The following is a 16,629-nucleotide window of genomic DNA, read 5'->3' on the forward strand; positions in this document are numbered from 1 at the left end:
AGAGCGATGGAGAACCTCTGACCGTGCAGCGGCCATGCCCGTGACATTTAGCACGACTCTGGAAAAGCACGGAAATGTTACATATTATCATTGCGAGTCAACAATGTGTCATGAAGATGCTCGGGGGACAGTCACGCGTCTGCATGGACACTGGACACGCCAATGGGTTCAATGGAAAGTTCTCAGGGGCACATGAAGTTCGCGGTTCCCGTCGTCAAGTTTGTTGTGTGTGTCACTTGACAGTGCTGCTCTGCTCTCCCTTTTGTGAAACCCGGGACCCTGGTAAAGCTTCCGAAGCCTTGCGCCATATCGGCAGAAGCAATGCATGAAGCGACCACGTGCGAGACATCGAGGATGGCATGTTTTGGATGGTCTATTCTGTATGACATCACTGGTAACGTCTCATGTATGTATGCTTTTCCCGTGTCGAGTCTGTCAGCTGGCCTTGCAAGTGAATAACACTCGGATTTATGAATATGCATCGTCACGCTCCAAGACAGGCTTGTGATACCTACAATCTTCCCGATGCGCCACTTGCATAGAGTGTTGAGAAAGAGAGAGAGAGAGAGACGTCAGCCTGGAGAAAGGCACTCTTCAGAATACGCCGACGTAGAGTGCTAGCAGTCTATCAAGCCACTGCAGTCTCCGAGACTAGCATCGTTGATGGGAAGAACCTGACCTGCCTGATACAGCGAGAAGCTAACAGGAGCAGTATGTTGTTTGTGCGATGGTCGACTTTGCCACTGAGACCATCGAGCACTCTGCGGGTTAGCTCCTCTTGTCGTCCGTGATTAAACAGCTCGTGCTGCGACTTCGTGTAACGATCCTTGGACTCAAAGAACAAGCTAGAATTCGACTGACATCACAAAAGCCGTTGATCTGGATAACTTTACTGGGCATAGGGCAGACGTGACGTCTGTCCTGTTACCCCTAAATAGAGAAGAGCGAATCTCAACGATGATCTCGACGACGGCGTCACCTCTGCGATGCTCTTGCCCCCTTTCATGTCTCCGGGTATCGTGATAAGTGCGATGGGGAGATCAACCCAACATGGGAGAATGTGCGATAGAGCGAGAGGCACAGGAGCGCCAACACCTCACAACTAGGCAATACATGCATTCATGCCGCGCTCCCAAGCACACAATCGTGCGACAGATGGGTCTCCAAGACAACCTAGGACAAGAGCCAACCGGCATATGGCCATCAATGACGCCGTTGCCCCTCGTCAACGCCCGTACATCGTTCGAGAGAGAAGACGGATTCGGATTGAGGCGAATCATCCCCCCGGTGCTCATCGCTTGCCTTTCCGGCCCAGCATGACGACGGATGGGCGGCAACACGACTCAGATAAGAGAGTGGGGGTTTCACACCCGACGGTCTCGGCTTGCATTTTACTGAGGGCGCTGTCCCGATCTCGCGGTTCCCGAGCGGAAGACCCAGCGCAGATGCGGTTGCTCTTGACATGCGCCGAGGTGTCGATCTCATCTGGCCCACGGCCGCCTCCTGGGCGAGGACGAGAGCTGCGAACCGCGGGACTGCATGCACGTCTGCACAAAAGGCGGCGGCGAAGGGGCTGGGAGGGTGGCGTCGCCCCCTCGACGGACGAAGCGAGAGGATCGATCACCTACAGCCTTTGAAGTCCGAACCAGCCATTCGAGGCTCGGTTTGTGCCGGGTTGGGGGATCATGGTTTCTGCGCCTGGTCGCCTTGACCTGGGAAGGCGTTCCTTGCCACGCCATTCCTTTCACCTCCTTTCTTTGGATGCTGCGGGATGCGTTCTTATCGCGGATGGGCGGAACCGAACCAACGAACATCAAAGTATGGAAGGTGAACGAGGTGAAAGGACAACGGGCAACACGAGCAACATGGGCTTCATGTACCATGGCCTGGGCGATACCACGCTGGTACCAGCCAGGCGGTCTTGAGCGTGTGCGATATTTTCTAACCCCAGGGCATCGCATGTCAGGACATGGAAACCCTGGATGTCAGAAGCTGGGTCAACACAGCGATGGCCGGATTGGGTGGCCTCTTGAGCCAAGCCCATATACCAGGCCTGGCTAGACAGCTCTCGTGCCCCGCAAACTCGTTGCAGTGGTACATGAACCTTGAGGAGAAGAAGCCGCTGCAAGTGCGTAGCTGTGCGGTTAAGCCAAAGACTGATAAAAGCAGTGTCTCGTGAATGGCTGACGGTCAATCAAGGTTTGGCCATGGTGTGGCACGATGGGAGATACCAAGGCTGGGGAAAATCATGACCCGAGACCTGGATAGAGAGTGGGCGTGCCGGCCACTGTTCACAATACCAGTAGAAGTTCAATGTCGCAACAGAGCTGAGCCGAGGCCAAATAAGCGATGCCTGAAATAACACAAACCGTGCAAAGTGCCGCTTCACAGGTGCAGTTGGAGGTTTAGTGTACGTGATGCAGACCCCCCAGAACGGGATGTCTTGGCCACCCAAAAAAGGAGTCTGCTCCGCTCGTGAGCAGGTTGTCGTAGATCAGCCCGTTCATGGGGCATCGGCGATAGATACCAACGAGCCTGGGTGCCGGGTCAGGTGGCAATCCTCCCTCCACCATGTTCGGCCCAACCAGCGACGTTTCTGCAGATTGCATCGGCATCGAACGGCTAATATCGAAGGATGTCATGTTTCATCGTCCGTAGCAGCGCAGTTGACTGTCTCTGTGGCAATTTCGGCAACGATACCAAGGCGCAAACACACAGTGATTGCCAGAACTCCATCTTGAGTGGCGGAGATAGGCCTCCTTCACCATTGTCATCAGGTGCGAGACGATCTTACGAAAGATCGTGGTGGTTGGGACCGAGTTTCGAACCGAGGCCTTGTGCAGTGGGGTATCTTCAGGCGTCGCCAAAGGCTGACAGGCATCCTGCAGCAATCTTCAGGGTCTCTTCGCTCCAGGCCCAAGAAGAAGACTCGGTCGTCAACAGGCCCGGGCAAAGAGTTTAGACGGTGGACCAGGAAGTTGCATTGATTGCTTGGAAGCGTACGTAGCAGGGAATGGCTGCATAAGCTTTCCCAAGAGGGAAGCTCGAAAGGAAGGGGGGAATAACAGCGTTGGAGGACTCCAAGGTCGAGGACGTCTGCCACGATGTTGTCGCCAGCTAAAGAGAGTTTGGCTGCGGACTTGGATCAAGGATAAGACGGTCCTGGCAAGGGAAACCCGCTCATCGTTGGATCTTGGCTGCTTGGCGAGAGATTGCGATTAGCCCGGGGTGGTTGACGAGTGATACGGCTGTAGTCAAAATGCGACCACTAGCTGAACTCTCCCAAAGGGCCCGCCCGTGTTCCAGAAGACCTTCCTTTTTCTGTGAGGGTGCCAACGAACGCCACCTGCAGCAGGACAAGACGGGACAAGGTCAGCCACCGGAGACATTGTTCGATGCTATCGTGAGGCGCAACTTTGTCGCCCGTTGGCGTCCAAGGCTTTAGGGGTGTTGTGTCGGACGGGCGTTGAGCCAGATAGGGGAAAGAGGGTGGGGGAGAGTCGAGGAGCGGCTTGTGGGGGGTTATTGAGTGCGGAGGAATGAGTTTTGGGTAAACCGGGGGAGATATCAGAAGCGCCAAGAAAACAAATGCGCGGAGAAGGGTTGACTGATAGGACCGGGCATTATCAATTGCAGGCAAAGGCTACGTTTCCAAGAAATTTCCAAGAGAAACCAAGAAAAGCCAAGAGCGTGGCCACGCCGTCTTATATAGCGCGCCCGTTATCCTCCTGCCCGAACGGGTTGGCGAGTGGCAGGGTGAGTGTCTTTCACGCAACCTGGCGATGATTCGACTCGCTCTGGGCGAGATCTGGGCACTGCCGATACCCGCCCATTTTCGATGCCCAAGGAGAGCAGAATGAGGTGGGCAGCAGGGGTATACCAACGGCCGCTAGAAGGAAACCCCGCTGAAGGAGGGGATGCTTTTGTCTTGGAGGGCGGCATGGGTTTGCCGCGCTACCACTCGTAGTGAAATCGAAATAGCCTATCGCATGTCTTTCTTTAGAGTGCTCTCATCAACACCTCGACTCCCAGCCGTCCGTCCCACGCCACAGGTGTGTTGTGAGCTGCGACAACAACCCCCTCCTGGCCGCCATGTTGCCTCGCAAAGGTTCCCGACATGACGCCTGGTTGAATATTGAAGGGGGATGCGTGATGATTGCGCGCCAATGCGGACGACGAAGTAGACATTTTCTTGTACCGGTGTGTTTTCCCAGCTCTGTGGTTGATGCAACGGTGTAGGGAGGTCGGTTAAAGGATGGGGTGGAGTTGAAGCCGAGAGGAGTAGGTCTTTCCGCAGCCATCAGTATAAAGGCGGGGCTATTATCTGCCAGCTGACAAGATCGATGAACATCGGCTGTCAGAGTCGTGCCCGCAGCTGGCTGGCCCCCGTTACATAATTAGTACCTGAAGTATCATCCACATGGCGTCGCTGTTGGCGCCAATTTAACCTTAATTCCCCATGCACAACAGCACGTGATCGCTTTACTCTCGTCCTCTCCCGGAGTCCTCACCCCAATGCGACGCTTCTCCTCTTCTCTTGTGCTGAATATTCATCCACCAGCCCTGCCCAATCAGCCCCCTATCTTCCATACCCAGGTTGTTCTGCTGTTTCTTCGCTTTTCTTGCCTCTCCTCGCTTCTCTGCCGGGTTCTTCGTCTTATCATCGCATCCTGCTTGGTGCCTTTTCAAGATAACGAGAGGAAGGGAGGGGTGGGATGACACGAGAGTAGCTTACGAGAGCTGGTTCATGCTGTTTGGCGTCATTTCCACGAAACAACGTTTGAACCGTTGGTGGATGGGATGGCACGCCCTTTCCTTTGTTAGCTAAACATGATGCATCCCACGGGCCTCCAAGGGAAACAAAAGTGCCATGCAGGCCTTTTGTAAAGCTGGGCGCTTCCGCGGTTATCTCAGCTTCGAATCCATTTTTCTCAGCTGCTTGATCCCGCGCCTCCTGGATGCACCCTTGCTCTGGCCCTGAGTCTTGGGCTTCGTCCTTACAGACATGTGTGGGCCATTGCCATCCTTCCAGGAACCCCGGTTTTTAAGCGCATCTCAGTTGGGATGGTTTACGGCCGTGCCATTTACCCAATGGCGACGTATTAGTCTTTTTAAAGAAAAAGTTCCCATCCTTGTGATTGCTTGGTGAAGTCGACTCATTTCCCAACATCGAAACCAATGACCGACCATGATATCAACTGCTCTCCTTCCCAGGACCTGATCGTCCTTGGGCATGTCATAGCCGCATATCTCAACTCAGTGGCCATCACGAAACATGCGCGCTGAAAACAAGGTAAGCTACTACCATGTACAAGCGATGTCCTAGCGTCCTGTTTACTCAACTGCAGCAGCCCTCCACCACACATTCGAATTCACATACATGACAAGGATACTATTGCCCTATCCTGGGATGTGGTGCGTCTTGGGATCCAGGCTACCCTGGTTCTTCAATCCCCGCCCCCCCGCCATCCCTCCCCTTCCCTCTGTCTCCCCCTCTGCGCAGGCAGCTCGGCCATTGGCCAATACTTTCAAAGGTCTCCTGCTTCCAGAAGTAGTCGCGCGGCGCCGAGACCTCACACTCGCCATGTCTTCACTAGTGACGGGGTGCCCTGTAGTCGTGCGAACCAATCCTCGTCCTCTTGCATATCTTCTGTCCACCCCTTGATATCGGCTGCATGCCTGACCGAGAAGGTCGATCGTTTTCGTAACAAAGAGCCAAGCTGTCGCCGAGCCGGCCTAGACTGGGAATGCGTCCGAGAATCACCATGGGGACCTCGCCACCTGCCGGCTCGTTCACATCATCCGGAACTGGCAGCCCATCGTGTGTGAAGCACCCGGTTGGCATCTGGGCACCGATCATGTGGCGCCGCTGATAAGCGACCTTGCCGTCCTCCAAGCGGCCCAAAAGGTTTAATTATCGGCGTGTCCCACAGCATCCAGTTCGGTTCTCGTGTCGTGGTCTCTTGCTCTTTACCCGATTGTACTACGACATTGTCGTTCAGAGCGCAATGGCGAACGAGAAAAACGACTCGCCCGTCTCTCCCATCGACGTTGGGAGGGACCAGGGCGTCTTGACCGATGAGAAGCTTCCTGCTGTAAGTGATAGCTCACAGCCCGAAGAGCCCAGCGGGAAATCTGCCTTGCCAGGCTAACAGTTTTGCAGGGCGCCCACGCACAGGAGCTTCACCGCCTAGACTCTGAGGAACATGAGTTTGAATCGTAAGTATCGGACAGGACGCAATGGCACATTGCCGATGTGTACTGACCTTGTCTGAAGGCATCTCAATGTCACCGAGGATGATTTAATCGAGGCCAAGGCCGCTGCTGCCAATCTCACTCTGGAGGGAGTTCGCAAGGTGAGACACACTGGCTCAGGGCGTGTCCTGGCTGTAACTGACGGACATCGCAGATGATGGAGACCGTCATCAGGATCCATGACCGTGACCCCAATTTCCCTCACAACGTTCTCATGAAGATCCACGAGTTTCTTGGTGAGCCGACTGTTCAAGACTGCGACTAGTGGTGAAGTCGAGACTAACTTCATATGGCAGACAGCGACGATGTCTTTGAAAACCCCGAAAAGCACGAGCAACTGATTTGGGAGATGAAGTTGGAAGCTGCTTTGATCACAAACAACAGCCCTTACGCTGAAGTGCGAGCTGTCGTCGACAACAAGGACGACCCCTCTCTTCCGTGTGGAACGATTAGAGCGTGGACCATCGGTATCTTCTTCTCGGTCTTCCTGGCCTTCGTCAACCAGGTAAGTAAATGCATTGGTTACCGGCGTAGCTCCTCTAATTAGTCCGGCCTCACAAATGCTGACTATGAGAATAGCTCTTTAGTATCCGTCAGCCGCTTATTAGCATCGAGTCTAACGTTGCTCAACTTCTGGCTTTTCCCATCGGTAGAGCCTGGGAGAAGATGATGCCCAACGTCGTCTTTACTGTTTTTGGCCACAAGCTGCCCCTCAACCCCGGTCGCTTCAACAAGAAAGAGCACATGCTCATCGCCATTATGGCCAACACCGCCAAGAGTTTGCCTTATACCCAGTACATCGTGTGGACCCAGGTTCTCCCGCAGTTCTTCGACCAGCCATACGCCAAGAGTTTTGCCTATCAGATCTTGATCGCCTTGTCTACCAACTTTATTGGTTATGGCTTGGCCGGTAAGTACCAAGAGCCACTGTTAGCTGAGGTTCATATACTAATATCTGCAGGTCTGACTCGACGATTCATCGTGTATCCCTCGTACTGCGTGTGGCCGGCGTCTCTCGTCACGATCGCTCTTAACTCTGCGCTCCATAATGAGAACAACGTTGCGGTGCCTGGTCCCTTCAAGAGACTGTACTCGATGACTCGGTACAAGTTCTTCCTGTGGACCTTCGCCGCTATGTTTGTATACTTTTGGTTCCCGAACTATCTCTTTGAGGTTCTCACCTTCTTCAGCTGGATGACCTGGATCTCCCCCAAGAACCACAACCTAGAGATATTGACTGGATTCCGCAACGGCTTGGGAATGTTCAACCCCTGGCCTACCTTTGATTGGAATGTCATGTTGTACGATTCTGTTGACCCCTTGGTAAGTAAAACATACCTTGTAGTGTTGGATTTGGGTACCAGGAAATTGGATATTGCAGCGGGCTTTTACTTACCATTGTTTAGATGGTTCCCGCCTTCTCGACCTTCAACCGTTCGCTCGGTATGTGGCTGCTCGGCTTTGTCATCATGGGACTTTACTACACGAATTCATGGAACACCGCCTATCTCCCCATCAACTCGAACCGTGTTTTCGACCACTTCGGCAAGCCCTACAACGTCTCGCGAGCTCTCGATGAACGTGGAATGTACGACCACGAGAAGTATATGAGCTACTCGGCCGCCTACCTTGGTGCTGCTAACACCTTGGTCTACGGCTCCTTCTTCGCCATGTATGCTGCTGCCGTCACCCACGTTGCCATCTTCCACCGATATGAAATCGTTATGGGATTCAGGAACATGTGGAACAGCATCCGCCGCAAGAAGTCCACCAGTGAGGGCGATGACGAGGGCGACTACAAGGACATCCACAACCGCCTCATGTCTGCCTACCCTGAAGGTGAGCACAGAAACACTTCATAAAACGAGGACAAAAGCTGACATTATCCAGTTTCTGAATGGTGGTACCTTGGCACCCTCATCGTTGCTGCCGGCTTTGGTTTCGCTGGTGTTGCCGCCTGGCCTACCTACACCACCCCTGGTGTCGTTCCCTACGGTATCTTCCTTGCCGTCATCTTCGTTATTCCTATCGGAATCATCAAGGCGATGACGGGTATTGAGGTTACTCTCAACGTCCTTGCCGAGTTCATCGGTGGTATGTGGGTGCAGGGCAATGCTCTGGCCATGAACTTCTTCAAGTCCTTCGGGTAAGCTCTCATAATCTTCGTTTCACGTGCTTGCAATTCTGATCCGATCGATACAGCTACGTCACTTGTGCCCATGCCGTTCACTTCGCGAACGACCTGAAGGTTGCTCACTACCTCAAGATTCCTCCCCGCCAGACTTTCGCCTGCCAGATGGCCGCAACCCTGATCTCTACCTTTGTCTGCACCGGTGTCATGAACTTCCAAGTCAACATTCCCAACGTCTGCACCCCCGAAGCACCCATGCGTTTCTTCTGCCCCGGACCCACAACCTTCTTCACAGCCGCCGTGCTCTGGGGTACCATCGGCCCCATCAAGGTGTTCGGTCACCAGGGCCAGTACAACTACCTCTTGCTCGGCTTCCCCTTCGGCATTCTTCTGCCCATCGTGTTTTTCTACCTCGTCAAGTTGTCCCCCAAGAACCGATACCTCCGCCAGTTCCACCCCGTCGCCCTTTTCTACGGAGGTATCAACTGGGCCCCTTACAGCTTCTCGTACGCATGGCCCGGCGTTCCCATCGCCTGGTTGTCTTGGATCTACGTACGCAGCCGCTACCTCGCCTTCTGGTCCAAGTACAACTTTGTGCTTTCAGCCTCCTTCTCCGCCGGTATCGCCATTTCGGGCATCATCATGCTCTTCACCGTGCAATGGCTCGGCGCAGAAGTCAGCTGGTGGGGTGTCGACCAGATTGGCGCAGGCTGCGAGGGTTCGCCAGCGTGTACCCTTAAGACGCTTGCCAAAGGCGAGCGCTTCTACCCCTGGTGGAACCCGTCCCAGGTCCCAGCTCCCTAAGCTGATTCATCGCTGCTTGTCCCACTGGGCTTTCCTGCTCTTGTTGGACATGGAATGATGTGGTTTGAAGTGGGAGGTTGGTTAACAGCTTGTCTGTTGAATCAATGCTTTTAAAGTTCTTGCGCGCTCGTTGCACTCAACGGAAATTTTTATGACTAGACGAGAGAGAAGGAGCAGCCTGTGGGCTGAATTGAAGTTTTGAGTTGTTTCTTGATATCCTCGTGTCTACGCGGAGGGCCACCCCTCTAAGAATGGCATAATAATACCAATCACTATATCTCAGAAAATTGTTCATGCCGGTGCTCGAAGCACGACTGACTGAATACTGCAAGTGACTGTCTCACCACTGACACTAGCGCTCACACCGGAAATGGTGTAATTGGTAGCCGAGTTGTAGTTTTGCGGTGAACTATTGCACCAGCTAGAATCCGAGCTGCCTGTGGAAGTCTATCAAGAGTGAGCAAATTGTGGTGAAGAGGTTCCGGCTATACATACGATGACAACATTATTGAATGCTAGCTGACCAAAGTCCCACGAGACATCGTATCTAAAGTAGCATAAGCCTCGCAATCAACGTTTGATGTCTACGTCAAACATATTGAACTTACAGCTCGATAGCGAAGAGTGCCTGATTGAATGACTTGTCGGCTGCTTGACAGTCAGTCCTGACCATATGACAAGACTATATTCGACCCAACTCACCCAAAGCAAACTCATTAGTGACGCTCTGGCCCCCTGTCTGCCTTACCACGGTGGTTGTCCAAGCAGAGTTATCCGATTTGAGCGTGTTAGTGAACGAGACAGTCTCCCCGCCGTAGGTGTTGAAGCCACCGCCCCACGGCAGACTCGGATTAGAACAACACCACCCGGAACCAAACCACCATGTCCCGCTGCGGCCATCCAGAACGTTCTGATACACGCCCGTGTTGTCTGTCGGCTGCAAGCCCGGCCAGAGGTAGTAAACTCCCGCACGTGGTAGGGAGGGGATGACCATCTCGCCCGTGAAGGAGGTGAACTTTTGCCCGGTGGCAGGGTAGTACCGGAGGAAGTACCAGGTGACCGCCGATACCTGGTTAGTTAAGAGGAGGAACGCGAGCAGCATAGTTCGATGCATCTTAACGATTTTGTGTTTAAAGAACCGATGAAGGAGAAATCAAAGCTGTTGTCTTTTGTTTGGACCGGCATTTCATTTGAGATGGCCTTTGGTCAAGCATATTTATTCCTGCTTCCTTGGACTTATCTTCACTGGTGTTTCGACCTTCCGCATTCTAAAAGAATGGAACGCTGCCATGCTTGGTTCGATATGCCGCGCTCTAACTACCAATTCGGGAAACTTTAACGGGAACTAGCCGGAATCGGCGACCATCTAGCCATCTGAAGTCACCTTGCGCTATCAAAGGCCTCTCAGATGAACACTCCGCCCCGCCGAAGCTCTGCTTGTAACGTGTGCATACAATCGCGCCTGGCAGAATAACGTCATCTGCCTCTTTCCGAACGGCAGTTACTAAACCCCTGTTTGGCGCGATAAGAAAGACCAGGGCGCATCTGCAAGGGCCATTACTCCCTGGTCGTAGGTCCGACATTATTGGAACGCTTCAAAACGTGTAGCGATAACATAATTGGGCATCCGGCAAAAAACCTGAATTGGGGATTGAAGGAACTGGAAACAGAAGGGAAAATGGGTGGATACATGAATGCAAAACCCACACCACACCTAAAACATCGCTGCGCACCTTAGGTTCACCGTCAGCTCACAATAAGGATGTTCAACTTCCACAATGCCCGCTAAAGCAACAATGCATGTCCAGAGAGGGCCTGATGAGTTTCATTTTGAACTGCCCGCATTGGCTATGGGCAATTGAGAGAGGTTGAGAGCCGCCCTTCTTCCTCGGCGGACCTTTCCAGTCACTGTAACCGTATGCACAGTCTTGCCATAAGACGCTGCCTCCCCCCAATCAAGATGTGTTTGCCCAGGTGTAAAGCAAGTTCTGATGGCTAAGGTACGAAATATTTGTTGCAGTCTAAGGGGTAAAACGGCCCTAATGCATACACGCTACCGGGTGAGTGTTGAACATGCCCCGTTCCGATACGTTCGAAATAAAGTATCTAGTTTCCTCATCATAATGAAAGATCGAACATCAAGATCGTTAAATACCATGCTATTGGAAAGATATTCTTCACACCAAAGGGCATATTACTATCGACTCACAGTCTTTATATAGCCACGAGACGATTGTTATCCTCACCAACACCCAATCACACTTGTTCCACTTCCATCTCCAACATTCAAGCGCTCTTGTTATGCTTCCTACATCAGGTGCGCCTTGGTACCACCGCCGAATCGTCGGGTAGCAACCTTGCGCCCGCAGCGCATGCAAGTGTGACGAATATCTTTGAAAGGCCTCGCGACGTATGGGATGAAGACACCAATTGCAGTGGTAAAGAAGAACATGGTTGCCATCCAACTGGGAAATGAAAACGGTTAGCTTCGTGGTAATTTGTGATTCTGAAAATGATTCACTTACTGCGTGCCCTTTCCAACCATGTGCTCAGTGTTGGTTGGTGCGACACCTTTGCATCCGGGGCACTCGATCAAGGCCGGCCACCTATCCAGTAGAGCAATAGGCACCACGTTGGCACGAGACCCTTCACCGATTGTCTCCCCGTGGTGGCATGGCTGGGGAACAGGGACGTGGCAATGACTGGCATTGCAGCCACCGGTCTGGTGGTACGACATAGTAGAAGCGGGCGTGTGTGTTGCAAGATATTTGGGCAAGGGGGATCGGATGCTCTGATCTTCGGGGAAGTGAGTGTTTTCCATGTTTTCTGTATGTTCTTAGCAACTGAGAGCATCAAACCAAGAAACACTACAAACACTGTCGGCGTATCTTTTGTTCAGAAAATAAAGTCAATCAGTGAATAATTTGTCATGTGAAAATAAGAAAAGACAATTATTAGCAAACGCCATTGGGAGGAAAACATTCAAATATAAAGTTCAAGTTCACCAAAAGACATGATATCGTGAATTGCGAACAAGGACAACACTTTTGACCAATCATCATAACATTGGGAAGTCTCTGCGATGAAACATGGCGTCTTGCCGCCAGTTGCATGGAGTTGTTAATGCAATACCGATAAGATATTCAGTCAGTTCTATACTAAACCAATTATATTGTGAGGAACAGCCTGATGACAAGCGAAACGAAAGGAATCAACTCGCTTGATTCGCTGATTCAATATCCGGGTTTCCGTTTATAGCTGTCGAATATCGTGGGAAAGTAGTGCTCTAAATTCTGCTGCCTAACCCCTCTCGAATATGCAAAGCTCGTGTCCCTGCCGATCCGGATCCGTACCTAGCTGCGCTACCAAGAAGGCTTGCACACCACTGGGATGCGGATTGTTAAGACACTACTGATGAGGCATTCAACACCTTATACAGTGGACCAATTGCACCACGAATAACATACCGTCCCACACAATACGAAGGATATTTAGCCACTTGATTTTGCTGGTTTGGTGTCTTGGCATCCGTTTCTGGCAGTAGAATCCTTCGGGAAGAGTAGTGCTCTAAATGCTGCTGCCTGGCCCCTCAAAATGGCAACCAAGTCTCGTATCCAGCTGCATTTCCAACCAGTGTGCGTCTTCTAGTCTGTTCGCCCGGTTTGTGTGAGAATGAGAATTCGGATCATGTTGGATAACGGCCTTCCCACTTCATAGGCTTAATTACTTACGACTGCACCAATGAGTCCATAAGGTCTCGCGATGAGCTTCACTTGATATTTACCTAATGCAGGGATGATCATTGGGTACATAAAGGAAGTTGTGAGCAGTTGTGAATATGTATTTGATGAGCCAGGGGACAGCAGCATTGTTGCGGACTTCGACAATGACTAAATCTACGTCGGCCGCACCATAGGATTTCATAATTCACTGATTGATCTTACGAGGCCAAATAAATCGCAGCCATACAAGAAGGAAAAAAACATGGCGTACTAGACAGAAACATTTTGGGTTTGAAGGGACGCAGCTTGAGGAAATGGCAGTACCTCGGACGTCTTGGCCCACCTTTGTCGATCGAGGTGACGCATGACGCGGCCTCAGGATTCAAGCTACCGACCAGCAAGACAAGACCAATATTAGCGCCGGTGGAATTACAGGGATCTAGTGTAGACAAGTTAGTATTGTTCGGGGGTTTGCAGGCCTGAGAGCGCCGCAAACAGCAGTCACCAGGGGTCGAGGTAGCGGATGTTGGGATTAGAATCTGATGGAGTAGCAACATTGATCAATGTAACGTGCTGGTGTGCCGCGGCAATGGCTAGGAAAATCTTGGAACTCCGCATCTGATAGCGATGAATATGATGAAGGGCAGCAGACGAACTTCGAGTCTGTGAATAAGTTGGCTATGAGAGGCGGAGAAGTGCATTGCCCTGTGAGGCATTTGGTAAGGTATCTCTAGAGATAACACCAGTTCAATGCTATAAGGATCTAAAACCGCCCGATGGAATATGAACTTTTTTTTAAGCCCCTGATGCGTGCGCCCTTGTAATATCGTGGGGACGATCGCAAATTCCAGTACCATCACTCCAAAATATATTACCATAATCAAAATACATGTCCGTGGAAAGCATTTAGTGAATAGTTCGGTCATGAAGGCTTTGGAGACGGTATTCCTAGCCTCATGGCTGACAAATATCTGGCTGCTTTTTATCACTCGAGACCGAAATCTCCAAAATTATCTCCGCTTCACTGGTAAAGGGTTAGGGAAGTGAACAGCACCATGTTGATAATTCGATAATATCGTCAGATACTCTTTCCGGAAGTAATCTCAGCTCGAATCACAACACCATCCATAAATAAACGTCTAGGAATAGCAGCCCCATCCTTGTAAAGAAAGCCCCGTTATTCCTGCCACCACCATTTCGTCATCTTGAGCTAACCCTAATATGAAATGTTCTCATACATGGGATAATCGCAAGGTACACAAAATTTGTTTATAACACCAGCTCACAGCACTCATGAACGCACAAGGCTACCCAACTGATGGGGGAACAAGTCATAATTCAGATTGTGACCGAACGTGCAACAATGAAGACAGCTATGAATGAAGAGTGATGTGGGAACAGTGCTTTCCAGTGCCATTATCATAACTAGATGGTATCTACGTGTTTGATTCAAAGAAACTTAATATACATTCAGTCCCCTGGGTCAGGCGTCTTGTGCTTGAGTGAACAGGGGTCCATAACCGCCTAACTGCCTTTTTCCCCTCCAATTGGTCCTTTCTTATCCTGCAGAATCTCTTTCCACCATTCTTCATGACCCTCCATCTTGCACAGACCGTCCCATTCGGCCTCTACTAGGCCTTTATCTTTCAGATCCTCTTTCCTGTAAATGCGAGGTTTCCTCTTGTTGGAATCCGCTTCTGGTGCCCAATACGTGAGGTCTTCGATGCCATTATTCCCAGGAATTTTGAGTAACGGCTCCAGTGGTTTTGGCTGTGCCTGCAACTCCAATAGACGTCGAAGGTAAGGGAAGAACCATGTCTTTTTCCACCAATCCCGCAATCTTTCCTCTTTGAGGCCATTGCGATGAGCGTTGTGGTGTACCAAAACCGGCACCGAGGTACTCCACAAGTCTGTGTATAACGGCAGCTCATTCCATCCCATGTGGATATTGATACCTGCCTCTTCAACGGGACTGCGCATGCCTATCATGTCTTTTGGGATACCGTCAACCCTTGGTGGAGAAATACCTCTTTCCGCCGCCGCCTCTCGGAGTGTGGGGCCGTCAGTCAGCACAACGTATAGTCCGTCATCTTCCTCAAAGACGGTGGGTATGAATAGGTCTTGAACGTAGTCCAGGCCAATTCCATAATCAAACTGCTTTGTTTCTTTGACCGCAGCCTCAGGGTGCTCAGTCTGAGTCTCCGTCCATTCGGTACGGTTCTGTAGTTTGGATTTTCGCCACACCTCCTGCTCGCCAAACATCTCAGCGAAGATGCCCTGATCGCTGAATATTCCAACCCCTGCAGCACGCTTCTCCTCAACCTTTTCTTGGGCACGACTGAACATGCGTTTCATTTCGCTGACGGGACCAATCAGACTACCGCTGTTTACATAGCGCGGACGGTGATCGTGGTAATGCTCAGGCTCTTCATCTGTATGCGGGCCGTACATGTCTGGTCGAGCGCTAGATTCGGGTAGCTCGTCGCAGTGAGGATCAGCGCCAAGACTGGGGTCGGGCCAGCACTTCTTTTGAGTCGAGATAACGATGGACTGCCGTGGCCTTAGACTCTGCTTTTTAGTGTCGGAGGAGAACCACGATTTGGAGTCGCCCCATTCCTTGCGTATGCGCTCGTTTGCAGCTTGGTTCTGAGCCAAGTACCGTCGAATCAGCAGAGAAGGTGGGAGCTGAAACCAGATATCATATGCATCAACAACAAGGATGAGATCGTCTGGACCAAGACGTTCGTCTTCAGGGGCATCGTCGGATGTGATTGCATTGAGAAAATCGAGAGTGCCGTCAATCTTGCCGAGGTGGGAGCCGCCGAACCATCCTGGGGCCTTGTGGAAATCGCGACCCCAATTCACGACGACAGGACTGGGATATCCAGACGCGAGAGCTGACATCAACATCTTACAGAGATCAAGTGACGGACTATCCGCCGGAACAATAATTCTCAGGCGCCGGGAACCGCCGTTTCCTATCGATGGCAAGAGGGTGGAACCATCTTTATTGGAAGCGGAAGCTGACCGGAAGCTTTTTATGTCTGTGTGGCCCTGCGTTTGTTAAGGAATGCCAGCATTTGCGGGTGGAAAGTGTACTGACGACTGCAAATAATAGGCAGGAGAAGAGCAAGATCGGTGCCACAAGAGCAAGCATGGCTTTCGGAGAAATCCGTTGCAGCACCAGTGAGACTCTTGACCTTGGACTTTGAGCGGGAGCCCTCAAAGATTCGGCATCGCTTTCGTTATAGAGTTTGCTGTATGCCGGCGAGCGAGAACTTCTCGCCCAAGCCAGCACGCGGGCAGTGAAGCCCGTGGTAGCTGACATGCCTAGAGTTGTGGAAAGAACTAAGGCGAGAAAGGTTGGCGGGACAGCTAAACACAGCAGACAATCATAGCAACAAGAAGGGAACACACACGAAAACACATGTACAAAATGATGCAAAGCGCCTGACTAGGTCAAGCGGGGGGGGCAGGATCATCTTCTCTTTATTGAACAGAGCATTGCGGGTAATCTGTGCCAATAAGAGCGGGTCACCTTGTCGTTGGCTGTCGCTTCCATGCAAACTCCCCTGTAAAAGGATGGTACTGGGGATGCGGCCAAGATACTAGTAGTCCAACAGGCGGGGTGTTTGCCCTGCAGCCGAACATAAGACAAGTAAGCCGAAGCTGCGGAGGGTCAAATCCGTGCAGCCACAATAGTCTGTCTACTCGCAA

The 16,629-nt window shown here is 51.6% G+C and overlaps 4 protein-coding genes across 4 annotated transcripts; 1 reads left to right on the plus strand and 3 right to left on the minus strand.

Annotated features, from left to right (window-relative positions):
* Positions 1-6,008: 6,008 nt before the first annotated feature.
* On the plus strand, positions 6,009-9,190 carry EsH8_VI_000041 (uncharacterized protein; the record flags this gene model as incomplete). Its single annotated transcript, XM_083271294.1, has 10 exons — positions 6,009-6,095; positions 6,164-6,219; positions 6,278-6,356; positions 6,410-6,491; positions 6,552-6,760; positions 6,835-7,165; positions 7,217-7,578; positions 7,662-8,094; positions 8,146-8,401; positions 8,458-9,190. The coding sequence occupies 10 exons, from the start codon at positions 6,009-6,011 to the stop codon at positions 9,188-9,190; spliced, it is 2,628 nt and encodes an 875-aa protein (XP_083126468.1).
* Positions 9,191-9,794: 604 nt separating this feature from the next.
* EsH8_VI_000042 (uncharacterized protein) lies at positions 9,795-10,304 on the minus strand (the record flags this gene model as incomplete). The annotated part of the gene is made up of 2 exons (XM_083271295.1): positions 9,795-9,838; positions 9,893-10,304. The coding sequence occupies 2 exons, from the start codon at positions 10,302-10,304 to the stop codon at positions 9,795-9,797; spliced, it is 456 nt and encodes a 151-aa protein (XP_083126469.1).
* A 1,194-nt stretch (positions 10,305-11,498) lies between these two features.
* On the minus strand, positions 11,499-12,011 carry EsH8_VI_000043 (LITAF-like zinc ribbon domain-containing protein; the record flags this gene model as incomplete). Its single annotated transcript, XM_083271296.1, has 2 exons — positions 11,499-11,655; positions 11,716-12,011. The coding sequence occupies 2 exons, from the start codon at positions 12,009-12,011 to the stop codon at positions 11,499-11,501; spliced, it is 453 nt and encodes a 150-aa protein (XP_083126470.1).
* A 2,425-nt stretch (positions 12,012-14,436) lies between these two features.
* Positions 14,437-16,240, minus strand: EsH8_VI_000044 (glycosyltransferase domain-containing protein; the record flags this gene model as incomplete). Its single annotated transcript, XM_083271297.1, has 2 exons — positions 14,437-15,966; positions 16,016-16,240. 2 exons carry the CDS (start codon positions 16,238-16,240, stop codon positions 14,437-14,439), a joined length of 1,755 nt encoding a protein of 584 aa, XP_083126471.1.
* Between the last annotated feature and the right edge of the window lie 389 nt (positions 16,241-16,629).

Source organism: Colletotrichum jinshuiense, chromosome 6 (genome assembly GCF_051148585.1).
Source record: "Colletotrichum jinshuiense chromosome 6, complete sequence".
NCBI lineage: Eukaryota > Fungi > Ascomycota > Sordariomycetes > Glomerellales > Glomerellaceae > Colletotrichum > Colletotrichum jinshuiense.